Source organism: Dermochelys coriacea, chromosome 8 (genome assembly GCF_009764565.3).
Source record: "Dermochelys coriacea isolate rDerCor1 chromosome 8, rDerCor1.pri.v4, whole genome shotgun sequence".
In the NCBI taxonomy this organism is placed as follows: Eukaryota; Metazoa; Chordata; order Testudines; family Dermochelyidae; genus Dermochelys; species Dermochelys coriacea.
The window spans coordinates 51,339,906-51,365,072 of NC_050075.1; the positions used below are offsets into that span (position 1 = coordinate 51,339,906).

Below are 25,167 nucleotides of genomic sequence, written 5' to 3' on the forward strand. Positions count from 1 at the left end.
ATTTATTAGAGCATAAGCTTTCGTGAGCTACAGCTCACTTCATCGGATGCATTTGGTGGAAAAAACAGAGGAGAGATTTATATACACACACACAGAGAACATGAAACAATGGGTTTATCATACACACTGTAAGGAGAGTGATCACTTAAGATAAGCCATCACCAACAGCAGGGGGGGGGGGAAGGAGGAAAACCTTTCATGGTGACAAGCAGGTAGGCTAATTCCAGCAGTTAACAAGAATATCAGAGGAACAGTGGGGGGTGGGGTGGGAGGGAGAAATACCATGGGGAAATAGTTTTACTTTGTGTAATGACTCATCCATTCCCAGTCTCTATTCAAGCCTAAGTTAATTGTATCCAGTTTGCAAATTAATTCCAATTCAGCAGTCTCTCGTTGGAGTCTGTTTTTGAAGCTTTTTTGTTGAAGTATAGCCACTCTTAGGTCTGTGATCGAGTGACCAGAGAGATTGAAGTGTTCTCCAACTGGTTTTTGAATGTTATAATTCTTGACGTCTGATTTGTGTCCATTCATTCTTTTACGTAGAGACTGTCCAGTTTGGCCAATGTACATGGCAGAGGGGCATTGCTGGCACATGATGGCATATATCACATTGGTAGATGCGCAGGTGAACGAGCCTCTGATAGTGTGGCTGATGTGATTAGGCCCTATGATGGTATCCCCTGAATAGATATGTGGACAGAGTTGGCAACGGGCTTTGTTGCAAGGATAGGTTCCTGGGTTAGTGGTTCTGTTGTGTGGTGTGTGGTTGCTGGTGAGTATTTGCTTCAGATTGGGGGGCTGTCTGTAAGCAAGGACTGGTCTGTCTCCCAAGATCTGAGAGAGCGATGGCTCGTCCTTCAGACCAGTCCTTGCTTACAGACAGCCCCCCAATCTGAAGCAAATACTCACCAGCAACCACACACCACACAACAGAACCACTAACCCAGGAACCTATCCTTGCAACAAAGCCCGTTGCCAACTCTGTCCACATATCTATTCAGGGGATACCATCATAGGGCCTAATCACATCAGCCACACTATCAGAGGCTCGTTCACCTGCGCATCTACCAATGTGATATATGCCATCATGTGCCAGCAATGCCCCTCTGCCATGTACATTGGCCAAACTGGACAGTCTCTACGTAAAAGAATGAATGGACACAAATCAGACGTCAAGAATTATAACATTCAAAAACCAGTTGGAGAACACTTCAATCTCTCTGGTCACTCGATCACAGACCTAAGAGTGGCTATACTTCAACAAAAAAGCTTCAAAAACAGACTCCAACGAGAGACAGCTGAATTGGAATTAATTTGCAAACTGGATACAATTAACTTAGGCTTGAATAGAGACTGGGAATGGATGAGTCATTACACAAAGTAAAACTATTTCCCCATGGTATTTCTCCCTCCCACCCCACCCCCCACTGTTCCTCTGATATTCTTGTTAACTGCTGGAATTAGCCTACCTGCTTGTCACCATGAAAGGTTTTCCTCCTTCCCCCCCCTGCTGTTGGTGATGGCTTATCTTAAGTGATCACTCTCCTTACAGTGTGTATGATAAACCCATTGTTTCATGTTCTCTGTGTGTGTGTATATAAATCTCTCCTCTGTTTTTTCCACCAAATGCATCCGATGAAGTGAGCTGTAGCTCACGAAAGCTTATGCTCTAATAAATTTGTTAGTCTCTAAGGTGCCACAAGTACTCCTTTTCTTTTTGCGAATACAGACTAACACGGCTGCTACTCTGAAAACTGTAAAGAATAGATCTTCCCCAGCTGGGAGGGGTATGGAGATGGGCTGTCTGTCAGATCAGGTCATTTCCATCCCTAGCAGCTATTATTCTATCCTAGTATTTTCCCATAACATACTAATGGATGCAGTTCTGAGTCTTTTCTTTTTTTTCAGAAGTATTGCTTCATATGTCCTCAAGGTAGATCCAGCATCCAGTTCTGGTTTACTTTGTGGTTCTCACTCTTGGTGTGGACGGTGACACTTAACAAAACACACATCTTCACCCCTACACACAATGCCTATTAATTTCCACTACACTCTTGTCAAACTCATTTTGAATCAGAGGCCAGAGAAACCCAGCAGCCTCACTCCCCCTGGGACAAAAAGACAGCCTGATCTAGTGATCCGAGCAGAGTTTAGAAACCGGGAATGCCTGGATGTTATTCCGAGCTTCACCACTAACATACGGCATGACTTTGGCCACAAGACCTCCTCTATGTCTTTGTTTCCCCATCTACAAAGCAGTAATGATAATAATACTTAATGAGTTCACTGAGTGCCTCGACATTATTTTGATGTATGCCTAATATGGGAGATTAGATGTTAGGAGTATAGCTGGCTGGAGAATAATTTCTGTCTCGTGACAACCTTCCAGACTTTGAAATTTGTTTTCGTTCCCATACAGAACACAAGCAAAAACCTTTCAAGTATTTTTGTGAAATGAAATTATGTAAAAATGTCCTTTTTGTATTGAAAAGGTCAGGTTTTCAGATCTGGGGTCTCTCTCTCTCTCTCTCTGTCTAGAAGTGAGCAGAAAGTCCACCCTGGATCTTAGAAGCTTTCCCATCAAAATCATTAGGTCTCCATGAAACATTTGGACTTTGACAAAAACAGTATATTCCAATGACCAAAAGGTTTTGTTGAAAATATTGCAACCAGCTCTATTTATGAGATATGATGTTTGATTTTTTGCAAACGAAGCGCACTCTGCAGGGGCTAAGTATCATTACTGCTGGACACATGTCATGCTTTGGACTCCTCTGATCACTTACTCTGGCTGCGTGCGTGCTCTATGATCCAGGGCCAAAATGGCTGTGCCATAAGACACAGGCAATGCCGCAGCTTCTTCATAAGAAACACCTTCTGGGATTGGCCACAGCATCTGCATGAGGAGACAGAGCAACACTCTTAATCCTGAAGAGGGACAGAGGATGAAATTCTGTCTTTTCCAACTGCTTTAGTGAGCACTTTGAACATGATACAGAAGCATGTTGTCAAGCTGTCCTAAACATTACATTATGTGAAACTGTTAATTTCATCCAAATAAGTTTTAATGCAATTTTTCTTATCAGCCCTTTCTGCGTTTTCAAGGATTCTCTAGAGCAAACCCCAGTTCATGGCAATGAGGGCAGGAGAACAAATATCAAAAAGAAAGGCACAGACTGGAAGATCTCACAGGAGCCAAAAACTAAACAACATGAGACACAAAACCTTTTGCAATAATGGAAGACACATTTATATTTAAATTGTAGTTACCTTCTGATCAGCTACGCACTCTTCAGCCATTGCACTAGTGCCAGTCACACCAATAACCCTGTCTCCCTGCCGGAAAAGCACCGTAGATAGGCGTTAGGAGGAGAACAATCACTTGATCTCACCCCTCTCTTTGGATTAAGTCTTTGATCTTCCTTCTTTCCCACGAAGAACCTGATCAGCACAAACTAAACCTGATAACAGTTCAGGCAGCAATTGCATTAATCAGATACCTCCCCCGCCCTTCCCACCTTTGATTCTTTTTCCAGACCCTTATTCCTCTCTCTGATGGGACTTGAAATACTACCACCTTCCTGCACACACCTCCAACCCATCAAGCAGAGCTCACAACTTTGCAGATACTATAGTGCAGACGGCTTAAACAGTACCCCAACACTGCATCCTCGATACTCCCTGATCAACTGGGAATCCGTTCCTAACTCCAGCACCACTACATCTCACTTACCTCCTGCACTGTGCTGACGTTCGCTCCAGTCTCCATCACCATCCCTGAAAACTCCATTCCTAAAGCAGGAGAAAGTCATGCAGATCCCACAAACACTGAACCAGGCCACTTCCCCAGCTGCACTCAGCACTGTCCTCTGCAGATGGGATATAGGGGGGTCTCACCTACTCCAGCTCTGGACTGGGGTGGGGAGAGCAGAGAGATAGTGAGTTCAGCTAACGTTAGCCTCGTGTGGCAGATGCAGGCAGCTCTACTCCCCCTTGGCTGGCAAAGATATTGCAGTACTTGGAAAAGACAGAAATGCCAAAGGAGAGCTGTGTAAGCTCGGAGGCTTGTCTCTCTCACCAACGGAAGTTGGTCCAATCAAAGATACGGACCTCAGCCACCTTGTCACTCTAAAGATGCTCAGAGTCCAGCTGTTCTTTGATTTTTAACTCTGAAAATGACCATATTTGCCAGATTATCAATCACCAGATTATCCATGATGGCACAGGTTTGCATACAACATATGGGATACAACCAGCATTCGAAGGCTGCTTTAGAGAAGATTTAGAAGCAAAGCTGCTAGGAGGCCAGAAGGTGGCACTGTGGGAACACAGACTGATAAAACAGTACTGGGTAAACGGAGGGGGGGAGGGAAGGGGAGAAGAGTAGAAGTAAGGACTTTTCTAAAATTATTGTAAAGTAAAAGCTACATGGCTGTTTGTCTTCAGAGGAGTTCTTATGGCATCAGTGAGACTGTCAGCTCCCAGGCTGGCAAGGGCTGAAGGAGATATTCAAGCCTGAAGGTTTTAGTGCAGCAAACAAACACAGCCGAGGTGCTGCACGTTCACTGCTACAAGAACAGGAGATTCGGTGGTTGGGGGCAGGAGGAATTCAGCAAGGGGATGGCATATGCCTAGAATGTCAAGCACGGAGAAAGCCACGCACACTATACAGAATGATCCCTGCAGACATTATACTTTAAAGCACTGGTTCTCAATCAGGGGTATGTGTACCTCTGGGTTTACGCTGAGGTTTCTAGGGGTACATCAACTTATATATGCTTAGTTTTACAACAGGTTACATAAAAAGCACTAGCGAAGTCAGTACAAACTAAAATTTCATACAATGACTTGTTTATACTACTCTGTATACTATACACTGAAATGTAAGTACAATATTTCTATTCCAATTGATTTTATAATTATACGGTAAAAATGAGAAAGTAAGCAAGTTTTCAGTAATAGGGTGCTGTGACAGTTTTGTATTTTTATGTCTGATTTTGCAAGCAAGTAGTTTTTAAGTAAGGTGAAACTTGGGGGTAGGCAAGACAAATAAGACTCCTGAAAGGGGTACAGTAGTCTGGAAAGGTTGGGAGCCACTGCTTTAAAGGGCAGCGTAGTCACCTGGACTACATTGGTGGATGCTATGAATTCCTGAGTTCTAACCCCAGTTCTGCCTTTGAGTTGCCAAGCAACCTTGGGCAAGGCACATAGCCTCTCTGTGTCTCACCGTGCCCATCTGTAAAGTGCGTTTCATTATACTTATCAACCTCTCACCCAGCATCGTCATGAGGATTAATTAGTTAAGCTTTGCCCTACGCTTTGAAAATACAAAGCTCTGTATAACTGAGAGGTGATAAGAGACTGTGGCCACAGCGAGGTCTTGTCTATGCTAGGAAAATCCATCAGCGTAGAATTAGCACATTTTAATTTATATGCTGCTAAACCTGACTTAAAGATGACAGGTGCAAAACATGAGTTAGCTGGATGTGGTTAACCATAAGGTTGTGGCAGAGCTTAATTTGTAATGAAAAAGGTGCTGGGGCTCAAGCTATTAGGTGCTGGGACTCAAACAAATTTTTTACATTCATAACTGATGCAGCAAGACAAGAAGTGCCAGGGCTCAGCCCTGGCACATATTAAGCACTGCGTTGGAGGCAGGGACACACAGAGTTTTCCTTCCCCGGAGCAGCATGACAGTATACAAGACAAGAAACTGAGAGCCACAAGGAGGCAGCACTTGGCGAATACACATCCCACTTACTGTGGGTCATTCTTTTTGTAGAAGGACAAAGGAATAGTAAATGTTAAGAATGGGAAATCCATCCCAATCCCCTTGTGCCTGGGAAAACATATTTAAATATTTTCTTCCTTATAATAAGCCAGTAGGACATGAAGACATCCACCTTAAGGCTGTTGGTCTGACTCCAGTCAAGGTCAGAAATGTCCACAATTTGTTTCCATCGTCTGGCTCTTCAGTTGCCTATATCAAATGAGTGAGGCGGTCTCAGCCTGGTTCCTAATGGACAGGGTGTCCATGACACACAAAAACACCACCTCAATTTCTGTTAATTCATCAAAGGCTACGCTACACCTATTCTATAGCTAGACAGCTTTATTCCCCAGAGCTGTCAATCTGTCCCCAGCACTAAATTCACTCAGAATTAAACACAGTAGTTAAGTTAGTCACTCTATAACCTGCACAGATCAGACAGACTCCTACTTACCAGGAGTGAATGGAAGACAATGCTTCTCCTGGTACAAACCCTTACAGGCCAAGATATCAGCAAAATTTACTCCACAGTAATGGACGCCAACCCTGACCTGCAAGAGAGAAGGGAATCTTTCAAGCAACAGCAATAGAAACATTTTAAACAGATGACTGCACTGCACTGGCATTTTAAAACAGCTCTCCCCTTTCCCAGGGTACTTACATAGTCCCCATTACCATGGTATCTGAGCACCTCACAATCCATCATGTGTTTCTCCTCCCAACACCCCTGGAGGGAGGGCAACGCTATTATCCTCATGATACAGTCAGGGACTTGAGGCACAATGAAGCTGAGTGACTTGTCCAAGGCCACACAGGATGTCTGTGGCAGAGCAGGAAATCAAATCACAGTCCTTCTAGTCCCAGGCCAGAACCCAACCCTCTCTCAAAACAGAAACCATGTTTTCTGAGGCACAGACCAGATCCTCAGCTGGTATAAACCAGGGTAGTTCTGTTGATTTTATTGGAGCTATGCAGATTTACTCCAGTGGAGGAGTTGGCCCCGAATGTTTTGGTGGAAGACAGCATCCACTGAACAGCAGTTACTATCTCAGGATACTTTTCTCAGTACTTTTTATGTACTACTTTACTATTCTTTTAGGAAGTTTATTTCTTTGACATACTCCTCAGCACACCCAGAACTGTCAGCCACTGTGTTACTTCATCCTCAGCAAGACAGCGTTGCTGGAGCTTGGACTGAGTGTCAGCACCCTGCCACAAGAGTCCGTCAACCTCACCAGCAAACTCTTTGAGACTCTGCCAATCTTAACCTGGACTTGCAGGGAACATCCCGCGAACCCCAGTTCCCGAGTTCCCCAGATACATCTCTGTTACGTCCAGTCCCTCTCACTGGACACCCACAGAAATGATTAAGTTTACTGCCTCCAAAGAGACAGCATACACGCCAGCCTGTTCGGATTCATGCTCCACTTCAATACACAGCACTGAGATGGTTTACAGTAAAACCTAAGAATATGTTTATTAATAAAGAATGTAAGAATGTAAGCAATACAGAGCAGAGATAAACAGAAAATGGTTATAAGTAAAACAAAATAAAACATGCTTTTTAGCATCCAAGACTTAACTATAGCAAGCCACAATTTTTGCCTAAACAGCTTTCTCACTTACATCAAGCTACCACATCTCTAGTCCTTCTGGCTAAGTGATGGATAACTAGGAGTTCTCTCCTTATTATAGTCCAATAAACCTTTGAAATGTATTCCTCTAAAGTGTAACCCCACAGGAAGTTCTTCTCCCCCCACCGTTTGTCTTCTCCTGTTGACTTCCCATCCCCCCTGTTGACTTGTTGTCTCCGACTTCACCTTTAGTTTACACTAGAGACATAGGCAAACAAGCAAAACAACTTTCCTTTTTCTAGGACAAACTTGTTTATCAAGTCTGCCCCCAGACCAGATTTTAGGAACACATTTCCAGCACGCATACATAACTGTTTACACACCATCCATACCCATCATGCAATGCTACTTGTGACCAGTGTGTCACCAGTTGTTATATGATACCTCACTCAATACACTTTTATAGTACAATAATATTCTATACGATCAATTGATTCAACTGCTTATTCTTTAGGTTTCAGACACTGGGTGTCTGGACCCTGATTGTCAAGTTTTGTTATCAGCTGTTCATTTCAATAGGCTTCTCCTTGCCTTCACATAACATATTATTTGTGTACACACGAGCACTAAGCACTGGACTATGGATTTTCACCTTATTTTACCTCATCCCACTGCTGATAATTAGCACTTGGGCTTTACTTGATCAAAGTGCAGTACAACCATAAAATAAGCCTCTCACCAGCTCTATGAGATTGCCACCATATTACAGACAGGGACTGACTGACACTCAGACGGGAAGGGACTCAAGTAAAGTCACTCAGCCTTTGACCCAATGGTTGTTTTAAAGTCCCAAACCATCCTCTTTCTTACTGAATTCGTTTCCTTTCTAATCTGCACACAACCTTCATCTCTAAAGCTCTTATTATTTAGGGAGGCAGCGTTGTCTAGTGGCTGGAGCACTAGACTGGGACTCAGGAGCTCTGCATTCTAATCCTGGCTCTGCCACCAGTCTGCTGTGAGACTTTGGGCAAATCAATTTCACCTCTACGTGCCTCAGTTTCCCCATATGTAAAAAGGAGATAATGATACTGACTCCTTTGTAAAGTGTGTTGAGCTCTACGGATGAGAAGACTTTTGTATTATTACTGCAGTAGACTCTAGAAGCTCCATTGTGCTAGGCACTATACAAACAGTCCCTGTTTTGAAGAACTTGCAATGTAAGTGGACAAGACAGACCAAAACCAGGAGGGGAAATGGATTTTGGATTGTGGGCGACAGTGAGGAGAGAGTGAGGGAGACTAAGTGAGGAGGCAGGTGCTGTAATTAGAGGTGAGAGATGATCAGGGCACAAATCGGGGGTGGGCAGCTGGTGAAGAGGAAGAGCAGATCTTAGAGACGTCGAAGAGGAAAAACTGGCAGGATTTAGCAACAGCATTGATGTAGGGGAAAGAAACCAAGAGGACTAGCATAGGACTCCAAGGCTGTGAGCCTGAGACACAAGGATGTAGGTGGGTTTGCCAGCTAAGGGATATTAGATTATTCGAAATTATCAGCAATTCTGCGCATCTCAATCCCAGTACCTCATGAGGCTGCAGAGAAGGGGATGGGAGGTTCCTAATAATCAATGGCTTTGTCAGCTCAGTGCATAACACTGCTTGATAGTTCCGGCAGGACTGCGATAGGATGTCATTGTTCAGGGAGAACAATCCCAGAAGCTCTTTACGTGAAGCACTGCTCCTGCAACAAAAGAGTATGCACTAGCGTTATACTGTGCTGTGTACCAGCCAATGGCCACCTTACCACCCCAGAAGTAGCTGCATTTCATAAAGCATTTTGGTTATAAAAGATATCATTGAAAGTATTTTATACAGCAAGGACTGCTGGCTATACCTAGGAGACTGCCTGTAACCTCTCCATAAAGTGGTTGAGCTTGCATTACACTTAATTTTAAAAACAAAGTGGAAGAGAAGTTTACTGCTGATGAAAGACTCCAGTAACACTGGATCTAATAGTACTTAGACCTCCGGGATACGGATGTTCTTGGTTATATATTTGTACACTGCCTAGCACAATAAGGTTGCTCTAGGTACAACCCAAATAATAAGCCATCACCACCACCCTGGTTTGAGTTAAGTATGGCGCAGGTGGTGAAATGTAACCACTGCCATTTCTTAATACCTTTTGTCCCTAAAACAAGGATGCTTGGGGTTACCTAAGGTTTCTCTGCTGGAGAAGAGGCTGCCCTCTGCTCAGTGTCAAAGTCTCCCATGTGCCTACTCCTCGATTTTCTTTGTAACCCTGTCACTGCAATAGCTGCAGTGCTGCCAAACCTAAAGCATTCAAAAAATATGATATATATATATATATATATATATATATATATATATATACACACACACACATATATGTGTGCATGTATAAAAATTGGGGCAGGAGCCTTTTTATTTGCCTCCTGGGTTCAGAGCCTTTAGGGGCTCTCAGGCCATGTTTTCAACCTTTTCTCCCCAACCAGGAGAGCTAGAAACTTACTTTAAGGGGAAAAGGTGCAAAACTGCGATTTCTCACCTAATCCCGAGATCCCAAGGAGCTGAGCGCCTTTAAAAACAAACCACATGCTGCAAGAGTTGACAGCACTATACCCCCCAGCCCTAGCCCCTCTCTCCCGGCAGGAAAGCCCCAGCACGGCCCCGCTCTCGGCACGGGATGCGAGGCGTGCGCCCAGAGAGGTGGCACTTCGGAGGGGGATTGGGGCTGGGAGCTCAGGAAGGGGCAGGAGTGAGCAGAGCTGGGGCTCCAAGGGAGCACAGGCGGTGCCGGGCACGGTTGGGGGGAGCGCGGGTCGGTTCAGGGCTGGGGTGCCAGGGCGGGGAGGGGCAGGGCCAGGGGCGCGGCGCACGGCGGGAAGAGGGGGCTGCCCCGGGGCCGCTGGAAGGGGAGGCGAGCTCGGACCTGCAGCGCTTCAGCCGGAGCAGCCAGCCGGGCCCCAGGCCCCAGCGCAGCCCCGCCAGCGGCGCCGTCATGCTCCTCCGCGCTGGCTTCCGGGGCGCGAACGCTGCCCCGAGCGCCTCCACCAGGGACTGCGGGAAGCTCCCGCGGCCTGGGAGCGCCCGCCCCGCTCCGGGGTTCCCCCGCCGGGCAGCGCCGCCCCCGCTGAGCGCCTTGCCTCGGGCCGAGTCTGGATCCCACGCAGCCCTGCCTCCGCACCCCCGGCTCTGGGCAGCGGGCCCCTGCTCTGCGGCTGTCCCCCCCCAGCCCCCCTTGCAGCGCCCGTTCCCCTGCGCCCCCGGCCCTGCCTTCTCCTCTGGGTCAGAGGCAAAAAAGGGACTTAACTTGAGGGGGGCAATACTTTGCATATATGCTAACTCAGCAGTTCTCAACCAGAGGTCCCAGGGCCCCCTGGGGGACCACGAGCAGGTTTCTGGGGTCCGTCAAAATAAACCAGAGAGCAGGGCTGGTGTTAGACTCCCTGGAGCATGGGGAAGAAAGCTGAAGCATGAGCAACTTAATTGGGGGACCCACTATGGCATGGGGCCTGGGCAATTGCCTTGCTTGCCACCCGCTAATGCTGTAGGGTTGCCAGGCATCCGGTTTTCAACCAGAACACCCGGTGGAAAAGGGACCCTGGCGGCTGTGGTCAGCACCACCGACCGGGTGGTCATTAAAAGTCCGGTCGGCAGCCAGGGCCGGCTCCCGGCACCAGCGTTCCAAGCGGGAGCTCGGGGCGACAGTTCAAAAGGGGCGGCCGCTCCTCCGGCCGCGGCGGCAATTCGGTGGCAGCTTCTCCCCTTTGCACCCATGGCGGCAAATCGGCGGCGCGTCTCCCCTTTGCGGCCACGGTGACAGTTTTTTGCACTGCTTGGGGTGGCCAAAACTGTAGAGCCGTCCCTGTCGGCAGCACAGCGGGGCTAAGGCAGACTCCCTGGCTCCACACGGCTCCTGGAAGCAACTGGCATGTCCTTGCGGCCTCTAAGCGCAGGTGGTGAGCAGGGAAGCTCTGCGCGCTAAGCCCCCGTCCCCTGCCTTGAGCACTGCCTCCGAAGCTCCCATTGGCCAGGAACCACAGCCAATGGGAGTGGGCACCAAGCAGAACTGCCTGGCTGCGCCTCCACCTAGAAGTTGGACATGGTGGCCACTTCCCGGAGCAGTACAGAGCCAGGGCAGGCAGGGAGCCTGCCGCCGACCAGCGCTACCCAGCCAGAGGCCAAACCCCCTTTCCCCAGGTTGGAACCCCCTCCTGTACCCAAACAACCTTCCAGAGCCTGCACCCCAACCCCCCCGCCCCAGCCTGGAGCTCTCTCCTGCACCCTGAATTCCTCATTTCTGGCCCCACTCCAGAGCCCGCTCCCCCTCCTATACCCCAACCCCCTAAACCAGCCCAGTGAAATTGAGTGAGGGTATGGGGGAGAGAGCAACCGGAGGGAGTGGGGCTGGGTAAGTGGGGGCAGGTCCTCAGAGAAGGGATGGGGCCCCAGGGAAGGGGGCGGGGAAAGGGTGTTCAGTTTCGCGCAATTAGAAAGTTGGCACCCCTATAATGCCGGCCCTGGCTTTTAATCTATTGGATATGCAGAAAAACAGTTGTTGTGGGCTGTAGAGTTTTTATAGCATGGGGGGGGGGCTCAAAAAGTGAAAGGTTGAGAACCCCTGTTCTACCTCTACCTGGAAAGACCTTCGGGGGGGTATATTCATAAGGCACCTGGGGCCAGAGCCTCAAAGTTTAGGTTCCAAACTTGCTCCCCATGCCCTACCCTGAGGTCGGAGCCAGCCACTGTACGTGGCAAGTGTTGACCCAAGGGAAGACCAGGGCAAGGAGAGGTGAAGACTGTAAACAGCACAGCAGGGTTGCCTGTCCTTCGGAGGCCTCTCCGTCATAGACTCTTCCCCAACGCTGAAGCAGAAGACAGGATGTAGCAGGGAAGAGCAGACCTCAGATGGGGTGGCGTGGCATGCGGAGGTTCTTAGTCCAAACAATATGGTCACATGCAGGGAAAGTTCAGGCTAGCACTTGCCCACATCCTGATTCTCAATAGGACCTCTCCTACCTCAAGAAAAGGTGGTTTTTTCTCATTTTAAAACCACTCCAGTGAAGACAACTTCCTGGTGGTCCCAGTTTTGCTTGCACCTAGATTAAAGCACAGTTTAACTACAGGAACTTTAGAACAGTATTTTTGCCACATGCTTCCATCCAGTTCTCAAAGTGGTTTGCAAAACTAATGAAGCAACACATACACCCCCACCCAAGCACCTGTGAGGGAGGGAAGTGTCACCATTTTACAACAGCCGTGATTTTCTCATTCTTTCACCAGTGCATTGGTACCAGTGCAGCTCAACAGTGGGAGCACTAGCAGAGACAGGCTGCCAACATTTTAACCACCGTGTCAGCAGCATCCAGTGGGATCCGTGTCCAGAACTGGCGTATGTAGTGGCTGGAAGTTTCGTGCTAACTGGTGGAGATGGGAAACCTGTAATGTACCCAACCTGGGCCAAAATATATCTTGATTTTAGTAAGGCTTTTGATATAGTTCCATATGACATTCTCATAAGCAAACTGGGGAAATGTAGTCTGGATGAAGTTATTATAAGGTGGTTACAACACTGGTTGAAAGACTGTACTCAAAGAGTAGTTATCAATGGTTCGCTGTCAAACTGGAGGAGATGTATCTAGTGGGGTCCAGTACATGGTCTAGTACTTTTCAGTATTTTTATTAATGACTTGGATAATGGAGTAGAGAGTATGCTTATAAAATTTGCAAATGACACTAACTTGGGAGGGGTTGCAAGCATTTTGGAGGAAAGGATTAGAATGCAAAATAACTTTGACCAATTGGAGAATTGGTCTGGAATCAAAAAGATGAAATTCAATAAAGATAAGTGCAAAGCACTACACTTAGAAAGAAAAAGTCAAATGCACAACTACAGAATGGGTGGTAGTACTGCTGGATGGGATCTGGAAGATATAGGGGATCACTAATTGAATATGAATCAACAATGTGACACAGTTGCAAAAAAGACTAAAAGTAATTCTGGGATATATTAACAGGAGTCAGAGTAGCAGCCATGTTAGTCTGTAATCGCAAAAAGAAAAGGAGTACTTGTGGCACCTTAGAGACTAACAAATTTATTTGAGCATAAGCTTTCGTGAGCTACAGCTCACTTCAGGAGTGTTGTATCTAAGGCATGGGAAGTAATTGTCCCGCTCTGCTTGACTGTAGTAAGACCTCAGCCGGAGAACTGTGTCCAGTTCTGGGGGCCACATTTTAAGAAAGATGAGAACAAATGGGAGAGAGTCCAAAGGAGAACAAAAGTGATAAAAGGCAGAGAAAACCTGACTTTTGAGGAAAGGTTAAAACAAACTGGGCAAGTTTAGTCTTGAAAAAAGAAGACAGACGAGGGAGATAACAACAGTCTTCAGATGATAAGGCCTGTTATAGACAGGATGGTGATCAGTCGTTGCCCAGGTCCACAGAAAGTAGGACAAGTCATGGACTCAATCTTCAGCATGGGAGATTTAGGTTAGATATTAGAAAAAAAAACTTGCTAACAAAGATTATTAGGTACTGGAATAGGCTTCCATGGGAGATTGTGGAAATCACCAATGGAGGCTTTTAAGAACAGATTGGACAAACACCTGTAAGGAATTAGCTAGGTATACTTGGTCCTGCCTCAGCACAGGGGACTGGACTAGATGGCCTCTTGAGATCCCTTCCAAACCCTGCAGCTGTGTGGTTCTATATGCTGATTCTCACTGAGCTCAATTTATCATCACCACAGAGCACTCATTCAGCACAAATCAGCTCTTGTGCTCCTCACCCCTTGATACCAGAGCATAGGCAGCGTACTGCACACCTTCATTCCAACCAGTCCTGGTAAGGTCAGGCCACTTGGTGGCTATTGGTTTGGCAGCATTGTGTGAACTTCCACTGGGTGGTGCTCTTCCTGCTGCCTTTGAACTTAAGCAAGAGAGCCCTGTGCTTCTGGAAATGCCATCTGTCAAGTGAGACACAAGCCAATGTCCTCCTCACCATTTGTGTTCATTGACGATCCCCTGGAATTTTTCATCTGAGTAGGTCTTCTGCCTATCTACATTACCCCCGCAGTTTCAGTTTGATACTGTTGAGTTATTATTATGATGTATTTGCAGCATGGTCAATGTGCCAGAGTTGTGCTAGGGACTGTATGAATATGGAAAGATGTGGTCCCTGCCCCAAAGAACGCCCAGTCTGTTTTAAGACAAGACACTACAAGTGAATATAATCAACAAAAGGAAGGGATGGGAGAAGGTGACAAAGGTAACAATGGTTATGAAGATTAGTTCTGAGCACAGTTTGGCAACTTTAAGGCACTTAGAGATATTTTTAATTACTATAAGATACCTAAAAAGAACAGGAGTACTTGTGGCACCTTAGAGACTAACAAATTTATTAGAGCATAAGCTTTCGTGGACTACAGCCCACTTCCATTCTATGCATCCGATGAAGTGGGCTGTAACCCACAAAAGCTTATGCTCTAATAAATGTGTTAGTCTCTAAGGTGCCACAAGTACTCCTGTTTTTTTTGTGGATACAGTCTAACACGGCTGCTACTCTGAAACCTATAAGATACCTGTTTTATTTAGATTGGTAATCCCCATTACATTATCAGCTGGCAGTTCCCTACTGGCATCTCAATTGTAGTGGCTCTTGAGAAAGGATTTGAAGGTGGAGAGGGTATTGGCTTGAGGGGAGTGGTCCACGCATAAAGAGCAGTGGGGAAGACAGCTCAGAAATATTTATAGGGAAAGTAGACAGATGGGTGGTTGAGGCAGGCTATCCTATTTAAAAGTAATAATTCAGTTTGAGCAGAGCTTCTAGTGTTGCTTACTCAAGGCTGGTAGCAGGTGGACAGCGATGCACTTCTGAACGGGAGCACAGAGGGATTTTAGGATCTTTGTGTGCTGCAGCAATTGAGAGATTCACAGGAGCCTGCCACTGAATCTGAGGTGCCCTTTTCAGTCACTAGAGGGTGATGCAGAACAAGTTTTAAATGCATATATCAGCACATTAAGGACAAGTTTGGACAAGGCCTATGTTTGTAGTAAGAAGAAAAGGAGTACTTGTGGCACCTTAGAGACTAACAAATTTATTTGAGTATAAGCTTTCGTGAGCTACAACTCACTTCATCGGATGCACCTCACAAAATGTACCTCACGGATGTAGCTCACGAAAGCTTTATGCTCAAATAAATTTGTTAGTCTCTAAGGTGCCACAAGTACTCCTTTTCTTTTTGCGAATACAGACTAACACAGCTGCTACTCTGAAACCTATGTTTGTAGTGAGATACTGTGCTTCCACCAGTCTCTTTGCAGGAATATGTGACAGTGACATCAGCTATAACTGATATGATTAGTGTGCACCATCATTTATAGCAGAGAAATGCCAGTTTCACAGATGGGAATACTAAGACACACAAGTTAATCAATTTACCAGAGGTCATTGAGTGAGTCTGTACAGAGACAGGAATGAAATCCTGCTGACTCTCAATCCTCTGATTCAGCCAAGAGACCATCTTTTCCCTCGAGGGAGCTTTCATTCTAAAAATCTAACTTTCACTTGCTTACAACTCTCTGAGGAAAATCTTCCTTTTGGTCTGAAACATCTTGTGCTTGATCTCATCCCCAAAAGCAAGAGAGTATGTGCATGAAAATCAGTTCAGCCATTTTCATAGATACTAAGGTCAGAAGGGACCATTATGACCATCTAGTCTGACCTCCTACACAATGCAGGCCACAGAATCTCACCCACCCACTCCTGCAAAAAACCTCTCACCTATGTCTGAGCTATTGAAGTCCTCAAATCGTGGTTTAAAGCCTTCAAGGAGTAGAGACTCCTCCAGCAAGTGATCCGTGCCCCATGCTACAGAGGAAGGCGAAAAACCTCCAGGGCCTCTTCCAATCTGCCCTGGAGGAAAATTCCTTCCCGACCCCAAATATGGCGATCAGCTAAACCCTGAGCATATGGGCAAGATTCACCAGCCAGATACCCAGGAAAGAATTTTCTGTAGTAACTCAGATCCCACCCTATCTAACATCCCATCACAGGCCATTGGGTCTATTTACCATGAATATTTAAAGATCAATTAATTACCAAAATCATGTTATCCCATCATATCAACTCCTCCATAAACTTATTGAGTTTAATCTTAAAGCCACATAGGTCTTTTGCCCCCACTGCTTCCCTTGGAAGGCTATTCCAAAATTTCACTCCTCTGATGGTTAGAAACCTTCATCTAACTTCAAGTCTAAACTTCCCAATGACCAGTTTATATCCATTTGTTTTCATAGATGCGTAGAAACTAAGGTCGGAAGGGACCATTCTGATCATCTAGTCCGACCTCCTGCACAACGCAGGGGATTAGGCCTATTTACCCTGAATATTTAAAGATCAATTAATTACCAAAATCCCATTATCCCATCATACCATCTCCTCCATAAACTTATCGAGTAGAATCTTAAAGCCAGATAGATCTTTTGCACCCACTGCTTCCCTTGGAAGGCTATTCCAAAACTTCACTCCTCTGATGGTTAGAAACCTTCGTCTAATTTCAAGTCTAAACTTCCTGGTGGGCAGTTTATACCCATTTGTTCTTGTGTCCACATTGGTGCTGAGCTGAAATAATTTCTCTCCCTCTCCTGTATTTATTCCTCTGATATATTTATGGAGAACAATCATATCTCCCCTCAACCTTCTTTTAGTTAGGCTAAACAAGCCAAGCTCCATGAGTCTCCTTTTATAAGACAAGTTTTCCATTCCTTGGATCATCCTAGTAGCCCTTCTCTGTACCTATTCCTGTTTGAAACATGGGAGACCAGAACTGCACACAGTATTCCACGTGAGGTCTCACCAGTGCCTTGTATAACGGTACTAAAACCTCCTTATCTCTACTGGAAATACCTCGCCTAATGCATCCCAAGGCCCAAGCTTTTTTCACGGCCATATCACATTGGCAGCTCATAGTCATCCTATGATCAACCAATACTCCAAGGTCCTTCTCCTCCTCCATTACTTCTAATTGATGCGTCCCCAGCTTATAACTAAAATTCTTGTTATTAATCCCTAAATGCATAACCTTACACTTCTCACTATTAAATTTCATCCTATTATTATTACTCCAGTTTACAAGGTCATCCAAATCTTCCTGTATGATATCCCGATCCTTCTCTAAATTGGCAATACCTCCCAGCTTTGTATCATCCGCAAACTTTATTAGCACACTCCCACTTTTTGTGCCAAGGTCAGTAATAAAAAGATTATATAAGATTGGTCCCAAAACTGATCCCTGAGGAACTCCACTGGTGGCCTCCCTCCAGCCTGACATTTCACTTTTCAGTAGGACCTGCTGTAGTCTCCCTGTTAACCAATTCCTTATCCACCTTTCAGTTTTCTTATTGATCCCCATCTTTTCCAATTTAACTAATAATTCCCCATGTGGCACGGTATCAAATGCCTTACTGAAATCTAGGTAAATTAGACTGCGTTTCCTTTATGTAAAAAATCTGTTACTTTCTCAAAGAAGGAGATCAAGTTGGTTTGGCATGATCTACCTTTTGTAAAACCATATTGTATTTTGTCCCATTGACCTCAATGTCCTTAACTACTTTCTCCTTCAAATTTTTTTTTTTACTTTTCAACTGATTATTTTCAGATCCTCTTCCAATTTTTTGTTATCCCAGGGTGTACTGTTTTAAAACATCATACATGGCCTGGAGGGAGTCCTCTCTGAGGAACATATGCTGTCTCTAATCTGAAGCAATTGGGTTTTAAAACATCAGTTATGGCCATGTGAGAAGTAATGTTTCAAGCATATGATTCAGATCATGCCCTTCCCTGGAAAATGCTGTGCAGTGAGGAAGACATCCTATGAGGTTCCCAGGGCCCCATCTCTGCAACTTTGTCCCCTAGGCCTGCACAACTGATATAGGCTGGTGGATTAGCGGGAGACTCAGGCCCAAACGGCACAGAACCTTGATCAGACCCTCTGATTTCATCCAAAGGACTTCCTCTCTGCACCCTGGCTTACTCCTGTGCCAGGCTGCCTATCCCTCTGAAGCTCCCCCCTCTTATCTCCTCAGAGGGTAGGAGAGTTGATGCTGGTTTCTGAATGCAAAGCCCTATATCTATCCACAGATTGGATAGATGGCGTGGGCAGCATCTGTGTAATCATCCCCCATGCTGTCCCACCAACATGCATCATCCTGTACCTAGGCAGGGTCACTTTAAGGGCTGGGAGAAGCGTTCAGTCTCCATAGCCCATTCTGTGGTATGAACTGGACGCTTTCTTTGCTGCAATCTTCCATTAGGAGTCCACCAGCTCATTTCATACAGGCAATAAGCAGCCATCCAGGAATAATGGTTTTCTGTCCTTGCCGCTGTGGACTGCATATAAACGAGGGACATAGCTATGAAAGGCTCTGTGTTGTTACCTGGCTAGTGAGTACTCGGACGTTTTCACTGTAGCTTTTATGCTTCCCTTCTCTAACCAGTGGAGGGTCTTACTGTTATTTTACCTGGAATAAAAGCAGGGACTGTCAAAGTTTTCCAGGAGCAACTGTGAATCAGCTTATGAGGACTATTTAGGGACTGGGCCAGCATTTCTTGGCTAGCATACTAGGAAACAAGGTTGTCAGTACTGCATGTTAGCACTTGAAACAATTTAAAAGGAATGTAATACAGGATCAACTTCATCCCCACTGCAACGCTATTGACTTCAGTAGAATTACAGCAAGAATAAATTTGGCCCATTGCATTCAGTAAAGCGGCCTAATTAGGCAAAGGCTCAGTTTATTTATTTTGTATCATTTTTATTAGCCACCACTTAAACTTGCAATTAAGGTCAGAAAAGTGGTTTTAAAAATGGCAGCCCTAATCGTCGTCTGCCTGCATCTTTCAGTGATAGCCGCTGCCCTTATGAACAAACTTCTTTACTCCTCCCTGCCCTGCCAAGCCCATACAGCTACAGGAAGAGTGAACTGGATTCTCTCCTGCCTCTCATATTAACAACACTGTCAGCTGCATTCAAAGTGCAGAATCTTTATTACTGGGGAGGCAAAAAGAACATGGCTGGATTTTCAGATGCTGGGGTGCCAGGAGTTAGAAAAATTCTTCTTTTGATTGACCACCTGAGCAAATTTGATCCCCAAAAATGTCACTTTTGCAGTCACTTTTTTGGCTATAACAGCACTCCATTTTTTTCTAAGTCACATTAGGCACTTCCCTCTCTTTTCAGAGAGTATTGGTAACCCTTGGTTATCTAGTATTCCTTACAGACATTAACAGTGCCTGGGATACCAATACAGTCCCTTTGGAAATAGTACATACACAGTAGAACCTCAGAGTTATGAACACCAGAGTTACGAACTGACCAGTTACCCACACACCTCATTTGGAACAGGAAGTGTGCAATCAGGCAGCAGCAGAGATTTTAAAAAAAAAAAGGCAAATACAGTACAGCACTGTGTTAAACGTAAACTACTAAAAAACAAAGAAAAGGAGTACTTGTGGCACCTTAGAGACTAACAAATTTATTAGAGCATAAGCTTTCGTGAGCTACAGCTCACTTCATCGGATGCATTTGGTGGAAAAAACAGCGAGTTTTTTCATGAAGTTGACAGATTTCCACTCTATACGGCTAAATTCAGTGCCTTGCATAATCACAGGTTTCAGAGTAGCAGCCGTGTTAGTCTGTATTCGCAAAAAGAAAAGGAGTACTTGTGGCACCTTAGAGACTAACAAATTTATTAGAGCATAAGCTTTCGTGAGCTACAGCTCACTTCTTCGGATGTTTTCCACCAAATGCATCCGATGAAGTGAGCTGTAGCTCACGAAAGCTTATGCTCTAATAAATTTGTTAGTCTCTAAGGTGCCACAAGTACTCCTTTTCTTTTTGCGAATACAGACTAACACGGCTGCTATTATGAAACCTAAAAAACAAAGAGAAAGTTTTAAAAAAAAGATTTGACACAGTAAGGAAACTGTTCCGATGTATATTTCATTTAAATTAAAATGGTTAAAAGAAGCATTTTTCTTTTGTGTAACAAAGTTTCAAAGCTGTTGTAAACTTTGAAAGAACAACCATAACGTTTTGTTTAGAGTTATGAACACTTCAGAGTTACGAACAACCTCCATTCCTGAAAAAAGAAAAGGAGGACTTGTGGCACCTTAGAGACTAACAGATTTATTTGAGCATAAGCTTTCGTGAGCTACAGCTCACCATTCCTGAGTTATTCATAACTCTGAGGTTCTGCTGTATTGGAGTAGCATAATGGTATTTGGTACATAGCTCTCTACCTCACAGGGGTGTTGTGAGGATAAATATATTAAAGACTATGAAGTGTTCAGATACTACAGTAATGATGGCCATGCAACACCATAGAGAGATATAAGAACCATAGGTAAGGCTGCGAGTTTGTCACGGAAGTCATGGATTCTGTGACTTTCTGGGACCTCTGTGATTTCTGCAGTGGCTGGTGCGGCTAGCCTAGGGGCTGCCTGAGGAGGTCGAGCAGTCCCTAGGCCAGCTGCACTGGCCGCTGCTGAGGCAGTGTTGGGCCACCCCCGTCCCCAGCAGAAGCAGGAGTTGGGTATGGGAAAGGGCAGGGGTTTGGGGCAAGGGAGGGGGTGAGGGCTCCAGGCAGCACTTACCTGGGGGCTTTCCCCGGAAGTGGTGACATGTTCCTCCCTCCCTCAGCTCCTACCTCCGTATGCTGCCTCCGCCCAGAGGCACCGCCCCCGCAGCTCCCATTGGTTGCAGTTCCCAGCCAATCGGAGCTGCAGACCTGGCTCTTGGGGGGGCAGCATTCAGAGCTAGGAGCTGAGGGAGGGAGTAGGGACATGTCGCCACTTCCAAAGAGCCAGATAGGGAGCCTGCCAGCCCCGCCAACTCCCCCCTTCAGCACCCACAGCGCCCCCCAGACTGGCCCCCCTGCACCTGCGGTACCCCCAGCCCACTCCCTCCCTGAGCACCCGCAGCGCCCCCTGGGCCACCCCCCACCAGCAGCCACAGCACCTCTGTGTCCCCCCCCCCCCCCCAGATTTAGTCAGGGGTATATAGTACAAGTCATGGACAGGTCACGGGCCGTGAATTTTTGTTTGCCCGTGACCTGTTCGTGACTTTTACTAAAAATACCCCTGACTAAAATGTAGCCTTAATCATAGGCCTTCTGGCTCCTGGTCTGCTGTGTCTGGGAATGACCTGAGTTGTCATCACAGTGCTGGCAGATCCCTAAAGATAAATCACTGTGAAGTGTAAGAAGGAGAGCATGTGTATGTGATGCATCAAGGAAGGGGTCTGGAGTCCGAACTGCTGAGTTCTGCCTCTGCCACTGTATTGCCATGTGACCACAGGCAAGTCACAGCTTCCTCATTTGTAAAATGGCAGGTAATAAAGATCCTGTTTGACAGAATGAGTTTTGAGGCTTAATTCACACAAAGAGGACCTGAAATGGAAAAGCAAAGTACAATTCTGATTATGGGACTGACGGCGTGTCCACACATGGCATTTACAGCAGGTGTTTCTTATGAGATGCTTAAAACTAGGGCTGTCAATTAATCGCAGTTGACTCACATGGTTAACTCAAAAAAATTAATCGTAATTAATCGCACTGTTAAACAATAGAATAGCAATTGAAATTTATTAAATATTTTGGATGTTTTTCTACATTTTCAAATATATTGATTTCAATTACAACACAGAATACAAAATGTGCAGTACTCACTTTATATTATTTTTATTACAAATATTTGGTCTGTAAAAATGATAAACAAAAGAAATAGTATTTTTCAATTCACCTCATATAAGTACCATAGTGCAATCTCTTTATCATGAAAGCACAACTTATAAATGTAGATTGTTTTTGTTATATAACTGCACTCAAAAACAAAACAATGTAAAACTTTTAGAACCTACAAGTCCACTCAGTCTTACTTTTTGTTCAGCCAATCGGTAAGAGAAACAAGTTAGTTTACATTTACGGGAGATAATGCTGCCCGCTTCTTATTTACATTAAAAATTTACATTTACATTTAAATTATTTCTTATTTATTTATGGCTAAGAGCCCCGGACATGAGCCAGGATCCCATTGTGCTAGGTGCTGTACAAACAGAACAAGAAGCTCCCTGGCCTAAAGAGTTTACAATCTAAATAAAAGCATAAGCAGCTGTGGGCACAGGCACTGACTTTTCAAACTGCCAAGGGGGTGCTCCGGCTCTGCCCCAGGACATGCCCCCACTCCACCCCTTCTCCCAAGGCCCCACTCCACTCTTCCCACCTCTTCCCACCCAGTTCCATCCCCTCCCTCACCAGGAGGAGCTGATCTGCGGGGCTGCCAGTGGGTGCAGAGCACCCACCATTTTTCCCCCATGGGTGCTCCAGCCCTGGAGCACCCATGGAGTCAGTGCTTATGGCTGAGGGTTGATTTAACAGGACTTGGGTCCATTGGTCTGGAAGCTGTAGCAGACTAAAAAAGTTCTGTACATGGTGGACAAAGGAGGTGTCCTCCTAGCTCAGAGGTGGACAAACTACAGCCCGCAGGCCATATCTGGCCCGCGGGACCCTCCTGCTGCAGAGCCCGGCCTGACCTGGAGCTCTGTAGTGCCGCCAGCCACTGGCACTCCAAGCAGTCCAGTAAGGGGGCAGGGGAGTTGGGGGGGGGCAGGTGCGTGGATGAGGTCGGGGCGATCAGAGGGTGGGGAACGGGGGTTGGCAGGGGTCCCAGGGGGGCAGTCAGGAAGGAGGGGGGGTTGGATGGGGTGGCAGGGGGAAGTCAGGGAGAAGGGGTGGTTGGATGGGGCAGGGGTCCTGGGCGGGGGCAGTCAGGAATGAGAGGAGGGGTTGGATGGGGCGGCGGAGGTCTGGGGGTGGTCAGGGGACAGGGAGCAGGGTGTGTATGCATGGGGCAAGGATCCCGGGGGGGCTGTCAGGGAACAGTGGGGGTTGGATGGGGAAGGAGTCCCGGGGGGCATGACCCCTCCCCTAACTGGCCCTCCATACAATTTCCAAAACCCGATGCGACCTTCAGGCGAAAAAGTTTGCCCGCCCCGGTCTAGCCACTGGAAGTGGACAAAGACAATACCATTTGCATGGATTACTTAGCTAGGATGTGTGAATCCCTTTCTGCCACACCTTTAAGCTGTTGCCTTGTGCTCCATATTCTGTTTGTTTATTTTTTAAGTGAGAGCTGGTTGGGAAATGTGCTGGGGGGGAGCAATGTGCAAGATTTCTTCCTGGTCTTTTGCTGGATTTTAATTTTCTGATCACCTCTGTTTTATAGATGCTGCCATCGCCATTCGGTTCTGGTTATAAACTGCTCATGGCAGAGTGGAGCTTCTGATGTCCCTCGTGTCTATTTTTAGTGAAGTACATCTCAGGGGCAGACCAAATGAGGCTATTTGTGTCTTTGTTTACTGTATTTGCAAGCAACACTTTCTCTTTATCTTAACAGAAGATAAATTTAAATGTGTTTGTCCCAATCTTTAGTCACCATAGCAAAGGAAGAGAAAACATATGTACAGGAAACACAGAAAGCAATAGTAGAGATAAAAAGAGTAAGTTAACATTACCCTCATTGTAGGAAACTCATTAGAGGACAGAGAAACTTGTGTTCCTACTAACCTGGGTCTTCCGTGATTAACTCAGTTCTCAGACTTCAAGCCAAGTCTTTCTCTAACCTGCACCTCACCGCAGCCCCACGGAAAAATAAGGACAGACAACTCAGTAGTTTCTTGTTAACTTAATTTCTGGACTGAAGGCAAAACCCAAACTATTCCATCTGACCTCTAGCCAATGTATCCATTTCACCAACTCAGCTCCACATTCTAGAACCTCCTCACTAACACATACACAGGCAAGACTCCTGGGACATTATCTCAGCATCTCCTGCCATCAACTCTAGAATGTCTTGGGGACCAGCTTTCTCGCAAAAAAGGGCCAGTTAAAAAGTCACGTTTTATATGACAGTCTAACATCTCTTTGGGAGCCAATGTGTGAAGAGAAGACTGTCAGATCTGTCAAATTATTCTTGCCTTTACTTGTTAAAGAGAATTTAATGAGGAAGATTTTACTGATTTATTGTGAAGGTTGCTGGAGGCTGGACGCTTTACTTTAAAAGGTAAGGGCAGCAACAGGAAGGCAGCATATATTAAAATAAACCAAAACAAGTCCATTGGGCTTAATATCAAGCTAATTGTTTCTGACTATCTCTTTTTTCCATCTGTAGATTCCTGACATTGTTTCACTTTCAAGGTGAGATGAAATGATACAAAACTACAAGGAAGTAACATGTCCACCAAACTAAATGGACCTGCATCTCTTCTAGTGGGAACTCTGTATATATCGATGAGTTCTGTTTATTTTATGTCCATAAAAAGGTGTCTAGGCACCTTTGATATAGTTTAAAAATCTAATACAATCCACATCAGATCCAGTGTGGAACAGAGTTACAGGATGATTGGCCCCTTTAGAAGGGAGTGGGGCCTAATGCACCTGAATTGATTACCTGTTGCCCATCTGGGCTTAATGGAAGGCACCAAAGGCTTATAAAGGGGGGTGTCTGCAGGTGGTTGGCAGATGTCCACAAACACTGCAGGGAGTAAGAAGGTTCCTGCAGGGTCCTGACTCAGCAGGGGAAAGAGCAAACTTCCAGCAAGAGGTGCTGGGAGAGTAATAAGACAGACCCTCAGGAAGCAAGGGCTGTGCCCAGCTTAGGACTGAAGCAAAAGAAATGAGCTTTCAGGAGAAACACAGACCCTCAGAGAGTGGGGAGCTGGGCTGCTGAAACAGGGATGAAAACCATA

The 25,167-nt window shown here is 45.8% G+C and overlaps 1 protein-coding gene across 4 annotated transcripts in view; it reads right to left on the reverse strand.

The window, feature by feature from the left end:
- Positions 1 to 25,167, reverse strand: part of LOC119860176 (quinone oxidoreductase-like protein 2) — a 35,869-nt gene that overhangs the window by 10,426 nt on the left and 276 nt on the right. Inside the window, exons 2-8 of one of the 4 annotated variants that reach the window (XM_043490521.1) lie at positions 10,294 to 10,375; positions 9,910 to 9,939; positions 8,925 to 9,081; positions 6,225 to 6,321; positions 3,734 to 3,792; positions 3,271 to 3,336; positions 2,787 to 2,896 (exon numbers count right to left, since the gene is read on the reverse strand). In XM_043490521.1, the coding sequence (XP_043346456.1) occupies positions 2,787 to 2,896; positions 3,271 to 3,336; positions 3,734 to 3,792; positions 6,225 to 6,321; positions 8,925 to 9,081; positions 9,910 to 9,939; positions 10,294 to 10,364 (590 nt within the window). In that variant the 5' untranslated portion in view covers positions 10,365 to 10,375. Of the gene's footprint in view, positions 1 to 2,786; positions 2,897 to 3,270; positions 3,337 to 3,733; positions 3,793 to 6,224; positions 6,322 to 8,924; positions 9,082 to 9,909; positions 9,940 to 10,293; positions 10,391 to 25,167 lie in introns of those variants that run through there. The other 3 variants (XM_043490520.1, XM_043490523.1, XM_038413544.2) reach the window with 3 other exon arrangements.